Genomic DNA, 16,346 nt, shown 5'->3' with positions numbered 1-16,346 from the left:
GCCCAGTCGGACTTGCCCACAAACCCTAACTTATCACCCCAGACTTTGACCCCTGGAGCCACGGCAAAGGCTCGGCCCAGACTTGCTCCCCTTGAAGGACGAGGACACAGAAGTTAAGGGTGATGATGGTGGGAGCGGGCGACTCACCGGTGTCCTTCCTCCTTCCCCAGGGCTGCGGGCGGCCGTGACGCTGGTGGAGTCCGGAGGGGCCTCCAGACACCCGGGGGGTCCCTGTGCCTCCTCTGCAAGGGCTCTGGCTTCACCTTCAGCAGCTGTGACATGTTCTGGGTGCGTCAGGCGCCTGCGGAGGGGCTGGAGTGGGTCACAACTCTTTACACCGGGGGTGGCAGCACCAACTACGCGCCGTCGGTCCAGGGCCGGTTCAGCATCTCCAGGGACAACTCCCAGAGCAGGGGGACGCTGCAGATGAACAGCCTCAGGGACGGTGACACGGCCACCGACCGCTGCACCAACAGTGCTGCTGCTGGTGGTTATTGTGCTGGTGGCCCCGACCCCGTCGTCGTGTCCCCAACTTCCCAGAGAACAATCCTGGCCCATTATCAGCCTTTTTTGCCCCAACCTTAAGTGTTTTCAGCCCAAATCATGACCGTTCTTGTCAACCCCTTGACCGAGTGACCTGAGTCCCCTGACCCCATTTCCCTGACCCAATTTTCGATGGAAAATTGTTCTAATTTTGGGTAAGAATTTGAAGTATTGAATTTTGGCAGGTCTGGGTCGCGTAGAAATAGTGATTTTTGGAAATAATCCCCATCCTCTCCAGTTGATGTGAGCTTAAAAATTTTAAATTTAAAATTTTCAGTGGGTAAGTTTAAAAATGCTGAAATTTAAAATTAAAAAAATTAAAACCCCCATATCCCACCCCCAGACCCCCCCAAACCCCCCCTAAGCCCCCTGTACCACCCCCATTACCCCCCCCAGACCCCTCTCACCCCCCTGTCCCACCCCCCAACCCCCCCCAACAAACCCCCTAAACCCCCCCAAACCCCCCTAGCCCCCCCTCTCCCCCCCTCAGGCCCCACCAGCCTGTGCCTGAGCCTGTGGCGGGGGGGCTCCCTGAGCTGGCAGGGCTGGCTGCCCCCTGGCGACTACCTGCTGCTCAGCCCCCCGCCCGGGACCCCCCTCTGCCCGGCCCAGGACCCCCCGCTGCTGCCCCGCCTGCTGCTGCTGACCCCAAGGAGAAGGAGGGGGAGGAGGGGGGCAGAAGACCCCTCCCTACACCCTGGCTGGGGGGGAGGCCCCTCCCCAGGCGCTGCTGGGGGGGCTGCACCCTGGGCTGCTGGTGGCCAGCGCGGCGCGGGGGCTCTTCCTGCGCCGCCGCCACCCCGCTGAGGAGGGGGCTGCAGAGTTGGGGGTGGGGTCCACTGCCGGGCCCCCCACCTCCCTTGCCCGAGGGGAGGGGACGCTTCGACCCGCGCCGCTTCCGGGAGGGTAAGGGACTGAAACCCAAACCCCCCCAAGCCCCCTACCCAGCCCTAACCTCCCCATAACCCCCTGTCCCACCCCTAACCCCCCTATTCCCCCCCAAACCCCCCTATTCCCCCACATTACCCCCCATAAGCCCCCCCAACCCCCCTTTCCCACCCCTAACCCCCCCAAACCCCCCCTATTCCCTATTATCCCCCCATCCCCCCCTTAAACCCCCCTAAGCCCCCCCAAATCCCCCCAACCCCCCTGTCCCACCCATAACCACCCCAAACCCTCCCATTCCCCCCATTACCCCCCCAAAACCCCCAATCCCACACCTAAAACCCCCAAGCCCCCCCAACCCCCCATCCCCCCCTTAAATCCCCCTAAGCACCCACAGAACACCCTGTCCCACCCCCATCACCCCCTTAACCCCCCCTAAGCACCCCTAACCCCCCCAAACTCCCCTATCCCACCCCTAAACCCCCCAAGCCCCTCCAACCCCCCCGTCCCACCTCCATCACCCCCCTAAACACCCCTATTCCCCCCACCCCCCTCATTACCCCCTCCCAAACCCCCATATCCCCCCCAAGCCCCCCTAACCCCCCCCGACACCCCTCACCCCTCTATCCCTCTCCCAGCCCCCCCGTCCCACCCATATCACCCCCCTAAACCCCCTATACCACCCCAAGCCCCCCTAACCCCTCCAAATCCCCCCTATCCCCCCCTAAACCCCCCGTCCCACCCCCATCACCCCCCTGTCCCCTCTCCTTGGGGCACCCCCCACCCCTCAGCTCCATGGGACACCCCTATCCCCCCCCCAAACCTCCTCCTAACCCCCCCATCCCACCCCCCACCCCCCTAACCCCCCACCCCGTGACATCACTGATGACATCATTGATGAGGTCACACCCCCCAGAGGTGGAGCGTCACCGCCGGGGGCTGGGGCTGTACCCGGAGCATCGGGTCACCCTGGCCATGGGGGGGGGAGCTGGGACCCCACGACGGGCCCCACAACCACTGACTCGTCCTCCAGGTGCCGGATGGGGGGGGCTTGAGGGGGTTAGAGGGGGGTTGGGGGTGGGTTTGGGGGGCTGGAAGGGGGGTGGGAGGAGGTTAGAGGGGTGTTGGGAGGGTTAGAGGGGGTTGGAGGTGGGTTTGGGGGGGTGGGAGGGGGTTAGAGGGGGGTTGGGGGGCAGTTGGGGGGCATTTGGGGGTTTTAAAGGGGATTTGGGGGAGTTAGAAGGGGGTTGGGGGGGGTGGGGTGGGTTTGGCGGCATTAGAGGGGTGTTGGGGGGCATTTGGGGGGGTTGTGGGGCAGTTCAGGGGGGTTGAGGGGAAGGAAGGGGGGGTGGGAGGGGGAGTTGGGGGGCATTTGGGGGTGTTTGGGGGTGGGCAGGGGGGTTAGAAGGGATTTGGGGGGGCAGGGAAGGGGGGTTGGGGGCAGTTGAAGGGGTTACAGGGGATTTGGGGGGCGGGCAGGGGGGTTTAAGGGGTGTTGGGGAGCCGTTGGGGCGGTTAGAGGGCAGTTGGGGGGCGGGCAGGGGGGTTGGGGGGCAGTTGGGGGGATTAGGGGGGGTCTGGGGGGCAGCTGTGGCCCCTCATTGCCTCTCCCCCCACACACACAGCTGGAACAGGCCATGGCCCAGCAGCTGCTCGACACCCTGGGCACCCCCCCTGCAGCACCCAGGCCTGAGACCCCCAGGAGGGATCCAGGGACCCCCAGGAGGGATCCCCAGACCACCTGGGAGAGACCCACAGACCCCCAGGAGGGACCCAGAGACCCCCATGATGGACCCAGAGACTCCCAGGACGAAGCCAAAGACCCCTGGACTGACCCCAGAGCCCCTGGAACCCACCCAGACCCCCGGCACCAGCCCCAGAGCCCCCAGAACCAGCCCCAGAGGCCACAGGACTGTCCCCAGGACCAGCCCACAGCCCCAGACCCCCCCATTCCCCACCCCCATACCCCACTGTCCCCGCCCCAGAACCCCCAGACCCCCGATCCAGCCCCAGACGCCCCAGGACCAGCCCCAGACCCCCGTTCTCCAGCCTCAGACCCCCTGGGACTGACCCCAGGAGCCATTCCCCGCCCCCAGACCCCCCTGTCCCTGCCCCCAGACCCCCATTCCCCACCCCCAGAGACCCCAGACTCCCTTGTCCCCTCTCCCAGACCCCCCGATCCAGCCCCAAACCCCTCTGGGACCGGCCCCAGACCCCCGTTCTCCAGCCTCAGACTCCCTGGGATTCACCCCAGAACCCACTCCCAGCCCCAGACCCCCCTGTCCCTGCCCCCAGAACCCCGTTCCCCACCCCCAGAGACCCCAGACCTCCCTGTCCCCGCTCCCAGACCCCCCTGTCCCTGCCCCAGAGACCCCAGACACCCCTGTCCCCAGCCCCAGACCCCTCTGGACCGGCCCCAGACCCCCCGATCCAGCTCCAAACCCCGCGGGACCGGCCCCAGATCCCCCTGTCCCCGCCCCCAGACCCCCGATCCAGCCCCAAACCCCCCTGGACTGACCCCAGGACTCATTCCCCACCCCCAGAGCCCCCTGTCCCCACCCCCAGACCCCCCGATCCAGCTCCAAACCCGCCGGGACCGGCCCCAGACCCCACTGTCCCCGCCCCAGAGACCCCAGACCCCCCTGTCCCCGCCCCCAGACCCCCGATCCAGCCCCAGACCCCCGTCCCCAACCCCGGGACCGGCCCCCAGCCCCATCCCTGCCTCAGATCCCCGTCCCAGGCCCCCTCCCGGGACTGACCGAGGCGGCACCGATCACCCCCCCACACCCCCATCCCCGCCCCCGCCCCCGCGCTGCTCTCCCCCTCTTCCCGCCGCTGAGGGGGCAGCGCCTCCCATGGGCTGCCCACCGCGGGGCGGGCGGGCTTAGGGCGAGAACCAATTATGTCATATTGTTTTGCCCTGAATATGACCTTTTATTGCCAAAAATCAGCATTTTTACGGAGTCCCTCTTTTTAAAACTCTTTTTGCCCGATTTCCCCCCAAATTTGGGCAACAATTGACCATTTTAGGACATTCCCCGCCCATCTTTCCTCCTCACTATGATGAGTCCAAATCTGTCCTTCCCCCCCCCCCCCGTTTTTATCCCAATTTTTTATGATTTGGGGAAAATGTTAATCATTTTTTTGATAATTTTTCCTTTTTTTAACATTTTTCACCCAATTTTTGCCCAATTCCATCACTTTTCTCTCCCAATTTCTGCCATGCACCTCAAAAAATCCAAGAAATTTCTGAAATGATTTGGAAATTTAAGAAAAAAAATTAATTTCAAATAATTTTAAAAATCTATTTTATTTTTCACTCTTTTTGCCTAATATTTGTCTATTTAGCCCCGGAAAATTTGGAAGGAAAAGCGCTGGGCATGAATCACAGTGGTTATCCTGGTTGGATTGAGTTTTGGGGTGCCAGGATCGTTGTCACTGTCTCCTCCGGTTATTCCTGGTCACCATCATTTCACCAGGATTAATTTTGGCCATTTTTGCCCCAAAAATCTCACCCTCCCGGGGCTGGTGTTTGTGTGGGGGGGATAATAAGGGTCAACCTCCCCCCCCCCCCCCCTCAAATTTCCCCCTTGAGTCCATCGTTGGGTCAAAATGTGGCATTTTTTGGGGGGAGGGAAATTCCATTTTGAGGTGAGAAATTTATTTTTGGGGGAGAATTTGGGGAATTTCAGGGAATTTTGAGGGGTTTTATGAAGGTGGGGCAATCTGCCAGACCAAAAACTTTCAAATTTTAGGATGTTTTGGTGATTTCCACCCCCAAAAAAATAACTCTGAGGCAATTTAATGGCAGAAAGAGGGAAAAAAATAAAATTTGGGGAATGTGGAAAATTTCTGAGGAAGGCAATAAAAATTTTTGTGAATGAAGTTTATTTTTGAGGGAAAAATGGAATTTTGGAGAGCTAAATTTGCCCAAAAAATGAAGTTTTAAGGATTTTCTTTGAGTGAAATATAATCCATTAGTGAGTTGCTGGTAGAAAATGGAATCCAGGGTGAATTTGATGGTAAAATTCTTCAGAGTTTGGGTAAAAATTTGAAACAGTGAATTTTTGAAGGTTTGTGTGGAGTCAAAATAGCAACTTTTGGCAATAATTCCCACTCCTGACAGTCGATGTGCTCTTAAAATTTTAATTTTTTTATTGGGCAAATTTTACAATGATGTTAATTAGATGTTTTAAATTGGAGAGTGAAGTGCATCCTGGGAGAATAAGGGAGGGATCTGGGGGGGTGGTTTAGGTTTGGCCCATCCCCATGGGCACCCGCTGTCACTGACGTCACTGATGAGGTCACACCCCCCAGAGGTGGAGCGTCACCGCCGGGGGCTGGGGCTGTACCCGGAGCATCGGGTCACCCTGGCCGTGGCGGGGGGGAGCTGGGACCCCACGACGGGCCCCACAACCGCCGCCTCGTCCTCCAGGTGCCGGATGGGGGGGGGGTTGGGGGGGTTAGAGGGGGGTTTGGGGTGGGTTTGGGGGGATTAGAGGGGGGTTTGGGGTGGGTTTGGGGGGCTGGAAGAGGGCTGGGAGGGGGTTAGAGGGGTGTTGGGGGGAATTAGAGGGGGTTGGGGGTGGGTTTGGGGGGTGGGAGGGGTTTAGAGGGGGGTTGGGGGGCTGTAAGAGGGGTGGGAGTGGGTTAGAGGGGGGTTGGAGGGCAGTTGGGGGGCATTTGGGGGGTTAAAGGGGATTTGGGGGAGTTAGAAGGGGTGCTTGGGGGGTTGGGGTGGGTTTGGGGGTATTAGAAGGGTGTTGAGGGGGCCATTTGGCGGGGTTAAAGGGGATTTGGGGTAGTTAGAGGGGTACTTGGAGGGGTTTAGAGGGGGGTTGGGGGCATTTGGGTGGGTGTGAGGGGTTTTAGGGGGGGTTTGGGGGAGTTACAGGCGGGTTAGGGATGGGTTGAAAGGGATTGGGGCGTTTGGGGGGGCTGGAAAGGGGGGTGGGAGGGGGTTAGAGGGGTTTGGGGCCAGTTGGGGGGCATTTGGGGGGGTTGTGGGGAAGTTCAGGGGGGTTGAGGGGAAGGAAGGGGGGGTGGGAGGGGGAGTTGGGGGGTATTCAGGGGGGGTTTGGGGGTGGGCAGGGGGGTTAGAAGGGATTTGGGGGGGCAGGGAAGGGGGGTTGGAGGCAGTTGAAGGGGTTACAGGGGATTTGGGGGGCGGGCAGGGGGGTTTAAGGGGTGTTGGGGAGCCGTTGGGGCGGTTAGAGGGCAGTTGGGGGGCGGGCAGGGGGGTTGGGGGGCAGTTGGGGGGATTAGGGGGGGTCTGGGGGGCAGCTGTGGCCCCTCATTGCCTCTCCCCCCCACACACACAGCTGGAACAGGCCATGGCCCAGCAGCTGCTCGACACCCTGGGCCCCCCCCCTGCGGCACCCAGGCCTGAGACCCCCAGGAGGGACCCAGGGACCCCCGGGAGGGATCCCCAGACCCCCTGGGATGGACCCACAGACCCCCAGGAGGGAACCCCAGACCCTGGGAGAGACCCAGAGACCCCCGGGATGGACCCAGAGACTCCCAGGAGGGACCCAGAGACCCCGAGGACGAAGCCAAAGACCCCTGGACTGACCCCAGAGCCCCTGGAACCCACCCAGACCCCCGGCACCAGCCCCAGAGCCCCCAGAACCAGCCCCAGAGACCACAGGACTGACCCCAGGACCAGCCCACAGCCCAGACCCCCCCATTCCCCACCCCCATACCCCACTGTCCCCGCCCCAGAACCCCCAGACCCCCGATCCAGCCCCTGACGCCCCAGGACCAGCCCTAGACCCTCGTTCTCCAGCCTCAGACCCCCTGGGACTGACCCCAGGACCCATTTCCCGCCCCCAGACCCCCTGTCCCTGCCCCCAGACCCCCATTCCCCATCCCCAGAGACCCCAGACCCCCCGATCCAGCCCCAAACCCCTGGCCGGCCCCAGACCCCCATTCTCCAGCCTCAGACTCCCTGGGACTCACCCCAGGACCCATCCCAGCCCCAGACCCCCCTGTCCCTGCCCCCAGACCCCCATTCCCCACCCCCAGAGAACGCAGACCCCCTGTCCCTGCCTCAGAGACCACAGACCTCCCTGTCTCCACCCCCAGACCCCCCCGGCCCGACCCCAGACCCCCCGATCCAGCTCTAAACCCCCCGGGACCAGCCTCAGACACCCCTGTCCCCGCCCCAGAGACCCCAGACCCCACTGTCCCCGCCCCCAGACCCCCGATCCAGCCCCAAGCCCCCCGGGACTGACCCCAGGACCCATTCCCCACCCCCAGACCCCCCTGTCCCCACCCCCAGACCCCCATTCCCCACCCTCAGAGCCCCCAGACCCCCGTTCCCCACTCTCAGAGTCTCCAGACCCCCCTGTCCTCGCCCCCAGACTTCCGTTCCCCAATCCCAGAGCCCCCAGACCCCCCTGTCCCCGTCCCAGAGATCCCAGACCCCCCTGTCTCCGCCCCCAGACCCCCCGATCCAGCTCCAAACCCCCGGGACCGGCCCCAGACCCCCTGTCCCCGCCCCCAGACCCCCATTCCCCACCCCCAGAGACCCCAGACCCCCCGATCCAGCCCCAAACCCCTGGGACCGCCCCCAGACCCCCGTTCTCCAGCCTCAGACTCCCTGGGACTCACCCCAGGACCCATTCCCAGCCCCAGACCCCCCTGTCCCCACCCCCAGACCCCTGTTCCCCACCCTCAGAGCCCCCAGACCCCCTGTCCCCGCCCCCAGACCCCCGTTCCCCACCCCCAGAGCCCCCAGACCCCCCTGTCCCCGTCCCGGAGACCCCAGACCCCCCTGTCTCCGCCCCCAGACCCCCCGATCCAGCTCCAAACCCCCCGGGACTGGCCCCAGACCCCCCTGTTCCCGCTCCAGAGACCCCAGACCCCCTGTCCCCGCCCCCAGACCCCCATTCCCCACCCCCAGAGACCCCAGACCCCCCGATCCAGCCCCAACCCCCCGGGACCGGCCCCAGACCCCCGTTCTCCAGCCTCAGACTCCCTGGGTCTCACTCCAGGACTCATCCCAGCCCCAGACCCCCCTGTCCCTGCCCCCAGACCCCCATTCCCCAACCCCAGAGAACGCAGACCCCCTGTCCCTGCCTCAGAGACCCCAGACCTCCCTGTCCCCGCTCCCAGACCCCCCTGTCCCTGCCCCAGAGACCCCAGAACCAGCCCCCAGAGGCCACAGGACTGACCCCAGGACCAGCCCACAGCCCAGACCCCCCCATTCCCCACCCCCATACCCCACTGTCCCCACCCCAGAACCCCCAGACCCCCGATCCAGCCCCCAGACACCCCAGGACCAGCCCCAGACCCCCTGGGACTGACCCCAGGAGCCATTCCCCCCCCCCAGACCCCCTGTCCTGCCCCCAGACCCCCATTCCCCACCCCCAGAGACCCCAGACCCCCGACCCAGCCCCAACCCCTGGGACCGGCCCCAGACCCCATTCTCCAGCCTCAGACTCCCTGGGACTCACCCCAGGACCCATCCCAGCCCCAGACCCCCCTGTCCCTGCCCCCAGACCCCCATTCCCCACCCCCAGAGAACGCAGACCCCCTGTCCCTGCCTCAGAGACCCCAGACCTCCCTGTCCCTGCCCCAGAGACCCCAGACACCCTGTCCCCACCCCCAGACTCCTCCGGACCGGCCCCAGACCCCCGATCCAGCTCCAACCCCCCGGGACCGGCCCCAGACCCCCTGTCCCCGCCCCAGAGCCCCCAGACCCCCTGTCCCCGTCCCCAGACCCCCCGATCCAGCTCCAAACCCGCCGGGACCTGCCCCAAACCCCCCTGTCCCCGCCCCAGAGACCCCGATCCAGCCCCAAACCCCCGTCCCCAACCCCGGGACCGGCCCCCAGCCCCATCCCCGCCTCAGACCCCCGTCCCAGCCCCCCCCCCGGGACTGACCGAGGCGGCACCGATCACCCCCCACACCCCACCCCGCCCCCCGCCCCCGCCGCTGCTCTCCCCCTCTTCCCGCCGCTGAGGGGGCAGCGCCTCCCATGGGCTGCCCACCGCGGGGCGGGCGGGCTTAGGGCGAGAACCAATTATGTCATATTGTTTTGCCCTGAATATGACCTTTTATTGCCAAAAATCAGCATTTTTACGGAGTCCCTCTTTTTAAAACTCTTTTTGCCCGATTTTCCCCCAAATTTGGGCAACAATTGACCATTTTAGGACATTCCCCCGCCCATCTTTCCTCCTCACTATGATGAGTCCAAATCTGTCCTTCCCCCCCCCCCCGTTTTTATCCGATTTTTTTATGATTTGGGGAAAATGTAATCATTTTTTTGATAATTTTTCCTTTTTTTAACATTTTTCACACAATTTTTGCCCAATTCCATCACTTTTCTCTCCCAATTTCTGCCATGCACCTCAAAAATCCAAGAAATTTCTGAAATGATTTGGAAATTTAAGAAAAAAAATTTTAATTTCAAATAATTTAAAAAATCTATTTTATTTTTCACTCTTTTTGCCTAATATTTGTCTATTTAGCCCCGGAAAATTTGGAAGGAAAAGCGCTGGGCATGAATCACAGTGGTTATCCTGGTTGGATTGAGTTTTGGGGTGCCAGGATCGTTGTCACTGTCTCCTCCGGTTATTCCTCGTCACCATCATTTCACCGGGACAAATTTTGGCCATTTTTGCCCCAAAATCTCACCCTCCCAGGTCTGGTGTGTGTGGGGGGGATGATAAGGGTCAAACTCCCTCCCCACACACCTCAAATTTCCCCTTGAGTCATCGTTGGGTCAAAATGTGGCGGTTTTTTGGGGGAGGGAAATTCCATTTTGAGGTGAGAAATTTATTTTTGGGGAGATTTGGGGGAATTTCAGGGAATTTTGAGGGTTTTATGAAGGTGGGGCAATCTGCCAGACCAAAAATTTCAAATTTTAGGATGTTTAGGTGATTTCCACCCCTAAAAAAATAACTGAGGCATTTTAATGGTAGAAAGAGGGAAAAAAAATAAAATTTGGGGAATGTGGAAAATTTCTGAGGAAGGAAAGAAAGATTTTTGTGAATTAAGTTTATTTTTGAGGGAAAAATGGAATTTGGAGACCAACATTTGCCCAAAAATGAAGTTGTAAGGATTTTCTTTGAGTGAAATATAATCCATTAGTGAGTTGCTGGTAGAAAATGGAATCCAGGGTGAATTTGATGTCAGAGTTTGGGTAAAAATTTGAAACAGTGAATTTTTGAAGGTTTGTGTGGAGTCAAAATAGCAACTTTTGGCAATAATTCCCACTCCTGACAGTCGATGTGCTCTTAAAATTTTAAAATTTTTATTGGGCAAATTTTACAATGATGTTAATTAGATGTTTTAAATTGGAGAGTGAAGTGCATCCTGGGAGAATAAGGGAGGGATCTGGGGGGGTGGTTTAGGTTTGGCCCATCCCCATGGGCACCCGCTGTCACTGACGTCACTGATGAGGTCACTGATGAGGTCACACCCCCCAGAGGTGGAGCGTCACCGCCGGGGGCTGGGGCTGTACCCGGAGCATCGGGTCACCCTGGCCGTGGTGGGGGGAGCTGGGACCCCACGACGGGCCCCACAACCGCCGCCTCGTCCTCCAGGTGCCGGATGTGGGGGGGGGTTGGGGGGGTTAGAGGGGGGTTTGGGGTGGGTTTGGGGGGCTGGAAGAGGGGTGGGAGGGGGTTAGAGGGGTGTTGGGGGGATTAGAGGGGGGTTTGGGGTGGGTTTGGGGGGCTTAGAGGGTTTTGGGGTGGGTTTGGGGGGCTGGAAGAGGGGTGGGAGGGGGTTAAAAGGGTGTTGGGGGGATTAGAGGGGGGTCGGGGTGGGTTAGGGGGGGTTAGAGGGGGGTTTGGGGGCTGGAAGGGGGGTGGGAGGGGGTTTTAGGGGTGAGTTGGGGGGGTTAGAGGGGGTTGGGGGGTGGGTGTGGGAGAGTGGGAGGGGGTTAGAGGGGGGTTGGGGGGCTGTAAGGGGGGTGGGAGTGGGTTAGAGGGGGGTTGGGGGGCAGTTGGGGGGCATTTGGGGGGTTAAAGGGGATTTGTGGGAGTTGGGGGTTAGGGGGGGTTGGGGTGGGTTTGGGGGTATTAGAGGGGTGTTGGGGGGCCATTTGGCAGGGTTAAAGGGGATTTGGGGTAGTTAGAGGGGTGCTTGGGGGTGTTTAGAGGGGGGTTGAGGGGCATTTGGGGGTGTGTGAGGGGTTTTAGGGGGGTTTGGGGGAGTTACAGGGGGGTTAGGGATGGGTTGGAAGGGATTGGGGGGTTTGGGGGGCTGGAAAGAGGTGGGAGGGGGTTAGAAGGGTTTGGGGCCAGTTGGGGGGCATTTGGGGGAGTTGTGGGGCAGTTCAGGGGGGTTGAGGGGAAGGAAGGGGGGTGGGAGGGGGAGTTGGGGGGCATTCAGGGGGGTTTGGGGTTGCGCAGGGGGGTTAGAAGGGATATGGGGGGGCAGGGAAGGGGGGTTGGGGGCAGTTGAAGGGGTTACAGGGGATTTGGGGCGCGGGCAGGGGGTTTAAGGGGTGTTGGGGAGCCGTTGGGGCAGTTAGAGGGCAGTTGGGGGGTGGGCAGGGGGGTTGGGGGGCAGTTGGGGGGATTAGGGGGGGTCTGGGGGGCAGCTGTGGCCCCTCATTGCCTCTCCCCCCACCACACACAGCTGGAACAGGCCATGGCCCAGCAGCTGCTTGACACCCTGGGCCCCCCCCCTGCGGCCCCCAGGCCTGAGACCCCCCAGGAGGGATCCAGGGACCCCCTGGGATGGACCCACAGACCCCCAGGAGGGAACCCCAGACCCTGGGAGGGACCCAGAGACCCCCGGGATGGACCCAGAGACTCCCAGGACGAAGCCAAAGACCCCTGGACTGACCCCAGAGCCCCTGGAACCCACCCAGACCCCCGGCACCAGCCCCAGAGCCCCCAGAACCAGCCCCAGAGACCACAGGACTGACCCCAGGACCAGCCTACAGCCCCAGACCCCCCCATTCCCCACCCCCAGACCCCCTGTCCCTGCCCCCAGACCCTCATTCCCCACCCCCAGAGACCCCAGACCCCCCGACCCAGCCCCAAACCCCCCGGGACCGGCCCCAGACCCCCGTTCTCCAGCCTCAGACCCCCTGGGACTGACCCCAGGACCCATTCCCAGCCCCAGACCCCCCTGTCCCTGCCCCCAGACCCCCGTTCCCCACCCCCAGAGACCGCAGACCCCCTGTCCCTGCCTCAGAGACCCCAGACCTCCCTGTCCCGCTCCCAGACCCCCCTGTCCCAGAGACCCCAGACACCCCTTTCCCCATCCCCAGACCCCCCCGGACCGGCCCCAGACCCCCCGATCCAGCTCCAAACCCCCCGGGACCGGCCCCTGACCCCCCTGTCCCCGCCCCAGAGACCCCAGACCCCCCTGTCCCCGCCCCCAGACCCCCGATCCAGCCCCAAACCCCCCGGGACTGACCCCAGGACCCATTCCCCACTCCCAGACCCCCGTTCCCCACCCTCAGAGCCCCCAGACCCCCGTTCCCCACCCCCAGAGCCCCGAGACCCCCTGTCCCCGCCCCCAAACCCCCGTCCCCAGCCCCCGGGACCGGCCCCCAGCCCCATCCCCGCCTCAGACCCCCGTCCCAGCCCCCCCCGGGGACTGACCGAGGCGGCACCGATCACCCCCCGCCCCCGCCTCCGCCCCCGCCTCAGCGCTGCTGTCCCCCTCTTCCCGCCGCTGAGGGGGCAGCGCCTCCCATTGGCTGCCCACCGCCGGGCAGGCGGGCTTAGGGCGAGAACCCCGCCCTCCGATTGGCCGCGGCATTCCCGCCTCGCAACGGAACACGCCGATTGGCCGCCGCCTCTGAGGCGGCAGCGCCTCCCATGGGCTTCTTACCGAGGGGGGAGGCGGGATTAAAAGCGAAGGGAAACTCCACTCCCCCCTCCACCACCTCGAGCTCCGATTGGCCGGCGCGGCGGCAAGCGGCGCGCCGATTGGACCAGGCGATGGAGAGTGGGCGGGGCGAGGTGGACCCGCCTGGATATAAAAGGAGCGGCTGGGGGAGGCAGTCGCCTCCTCACACAGTCCAGCGGCCGAGGCGCGACGGGGGCTGCTGCTCCCCCCTCCCCCCCCCCGCCTCCCCTCACAGCCTCATCAACACTTGTTACCGGTAATTGGCGCCTCGATCCGAGCCGTGGGAGGAGCCGGAGGCGGCAGCGACCCACGGGAAGGGGCTTGGGGGGTGTGAGGGACGGGATTATGCTAATTTATGCTGATTTATGCTAATTACAGGCGGCTTCCTGTCGTTTTGGGGCGAATTCGGGGGGGTTGGGGCTTTTTGGGGCGATTTTAGGGGGTTTTGAGGTGGTTTTAGGGGGCTTTGGGGCGATTTCAGGCTGTTTGGGGGGGATGTTGAGGCTTGGAAAGGGCTCTGAGGGTTCTGGGGTGAATTCAAGGGATTTGGGGTCTTTTTAAGGTTTTTCAAAGAATTTTAGGGGGGTTGTAGCCAGTAAAAGGGATTTTGGGTGGTTTTAGAGGGTTTTGGGGTGTATTTTGGGAGGGTTGAGGCAGATTGAAGGGATTTGGGGCGATATCAGGTGATTTTGGGGCTTCTGAGGGTATTTGGGTGCTTTTTTGGCGCAATTTTAAGTTGTTTTGGGGCTTTTTAAGGTTTGTGAGGTTATGAGTCCTTTTAGACCCTTTTGGGCCATTTTTTGGGGGGTTTATCTTGTTTTGGGGGGTTTTTAGCCCATTTTGGGACAGGTTGGATGGGGTTTGGGGTCATTTGAGGGGATTTTAGCCCATTTTGGGGCAGTTTTGGGGTGTTTTAGCCTTTTTTGGGTCAGTTTTTGGGTGTTTTGGGTTAGGTTTAGCTTATTTTGGGGCCCCTTTGTGTCAGTTTTAGTACTTTTTAGGTCAGTTTTGGGCTTATTTGGCCAAATTTGGGTCAGTTTTGGGGGATTTTGGATCAGTTTGGGGGGATTTTTTTTTGCATTTTGGGTTAGTATAGGGGTATTTTTGGTCCCTTCTGGATCAATTTTGAGGCTTTGTGGCTCATTTAGGGTCAGCTTAGGGATTTTTAGCCAATTTTGGGTCAATTGTGGGTCAATTTTAGGGGGTTTTGGCCCCTTTTGGGTCAATTTTAGGGAAATTAGACCCATTTTGGTCAGTTTTAGGGGGTCAGTGTTTTTTTGGCCCATTTTGGGCCAGTTTTAGGGTGTTTTGGCCCATTTTGGACCAGTTTTAGGGTGTTTTGGCCCATTTTGGGCCAGTTTTAGGGTGTTTTAGCCTATTCTGGGTCAATTTTGGGGGGGTTGGCCCATTTTGGGTCAGTTTTGGGTGATTTTGGGGTTTTTTTAGCCCATTTTGGGTCAGTTTTAGGGGATTTTTAGCCCTTTGTGGGTGGTTTTAGGGGGGTTTTAGCTCGGTTTGGGTCAGTTTTAGGGGGTTTTGGCCCATTTTGGGTCAATTTTAGGGGGGGTTGGCCCATTTTGGGTCAGTTTTGGGGTGTTTTGGAGTCGCCACCGCCGCCATGCTCTGTTACCCTGAGGTGCTGCAGCGGCACACAGGCTGCTTCGGCTCCATCTGGTGAGGAGATGACGTCATACTGGGGGGGGTAGTGGGGGGTGGTGGGGTCTGTGACGTCATGGGGCGATGATGTCATCGGGGAAGGGGTGATGATGTCATTACACCCCCCCAGGCTGGTGGCCACCTGCAGCTCCCGCCTCCTGTGCAGAGAGTACCTGGTGGTCGATGTGCCCAGAGCCTGGTAATGAGGGGGGCTAATTAGGGGGTGTTAATTAGGGGAGGAGGGTTAATGAGGGGGTAATTAAGGGAGGGGGTTAATGAGGGGGATAATTAGGGGTGGGGGTTAATGAGGGGGATAATTAGGGGTGGGGGTTAATGAGGGGGATAATTAGGGGTGGGGGTTAATGAGGGGGATAATTAGGGGTGGGGGTTAATGAGGGGGATAATTAGGGGTGGGGGTTAATGAGGGGGATAATTAGGGGTGGGGGTTAATGAGGGAGTAATTAGGGGAGAGGGTAATGAGGGTGGTAATTAGGGGTAACAAGGGGTGGGGGCTGATGAGGGGGGAAATTAGGGGTGGGGGCTGATGAGGGGGGAAATTAGGGGTGGGGGCTAATGAGGGGGTAATTTGGGGGATAATGATGGAGGGGGCCATTGAGGGGATGATTAATGAGGGGCTAATTGGGGGGGCTAATGAGGGGCTAATTGGGAGGGGAGTTAATGAGTGTGGGGTCAATAAGGGGGGCTAACAAGGGAGGGAGGGTAGTGAGGGGGGCTAACGAGTGAAGGAGCTAATGAGCTGATGAGATCATTAATTAGTGAGCTAATGAGGTCATCAGGGGATGTGATGTCATCTGGGGGGGTGATGTCATTGGGGGGGGTGATGTCATGGATGGATTAACAAGCTAATTAAGGAGCTAATGAATGAATGGGCTAATGAACCTCCCCCGTCCCCCCCCAGCGCGGCAGTAATGTTGTTCCTGATTGGCCAGGGCGGGTGGGAGGAGCCTCCGGCGCCCGCTGCTCCCTCTACCTGGTGGTGCTGCTGCAGCTGGGGCTGGTGCAGGTCCTGCAGCTCCAGAGCCTCCTGCTGCTGGGTGAGCCCACCCCACGGCTGCCCCATAGCGCCCCACACCTGCCCCACATCTTCCCCCCCTCCAGAGGAGGCCACCCTGGTCCTGAGCCGCCTGCACCGCGCACACCCCCGGCCCCACATCGACCACAAGACCCCCTGCAGGTGAGGGCCTGACCCACAGAGTGACCCACGGCTCCCTGCCCCATAGCCTGACCCATAGTCTGACCTTCAGCTCCCTGCCCCATAGCGTGACCCATAGCGTGACCCATGGCTCCCTGTCCCATAGCCTGACCCACAGCCTGCCACACGGCTCCCTGTCCCATAGCCTGACCCACAGCCTGCCACACGGCTCCCTGCCCCATAGCCTGACCCATAGTCTGACCTTCAGCTCCCTGCCCCATAGCCAGAC

General features: G+C 61.1%; 1 protein-coding gene across 1 annotated transcript; it reads left to right on the top strand.

The window, feature by feature from the left end:
- Window positions 1-279: 279 nt before the first annotated feature.
- On the top strand, window positions 280-16,103 carry LOC311204681 (uncharacterized protein; the record flags this gene model as incomplete). The annotated part of the gene is given in 8 exon segments (XM_084281073.1): window positions 280-376; window positions 1,034-1,188; window positions 1,190-1,195; window positions 1,256-1,372; window positions 5,748-5,807; window positions 5,810-5,863; window positions 15,824-15,830; window positions 16,024-16,103. Coding segments are annotated over 8 exon segments (576 nt in total).
- Window positions 16,104-16,346: the final 243 nt, after the last annotated feature.

The sequence above is a fragment of the Gallinula chloropus genome, assembly GCF_964237585.1.
Source record: "Gallinula chloropus genome assembly, contig: HAP1_SCAFFOLD_118, whole genome shotgun sequence".
In the NCBI taxonomy this organism is placed as follows: Eukaryota; Metazoa; Chordata; class Aves; order Gruiformes; family Rallidae; genus Gallinula; species Gallinula chloropus.
The sequence above is the reverse complement of the archived record's forward strand: the minus strand, read 5'-3'. Positions and strand labels throughout refer to the sequence as shown.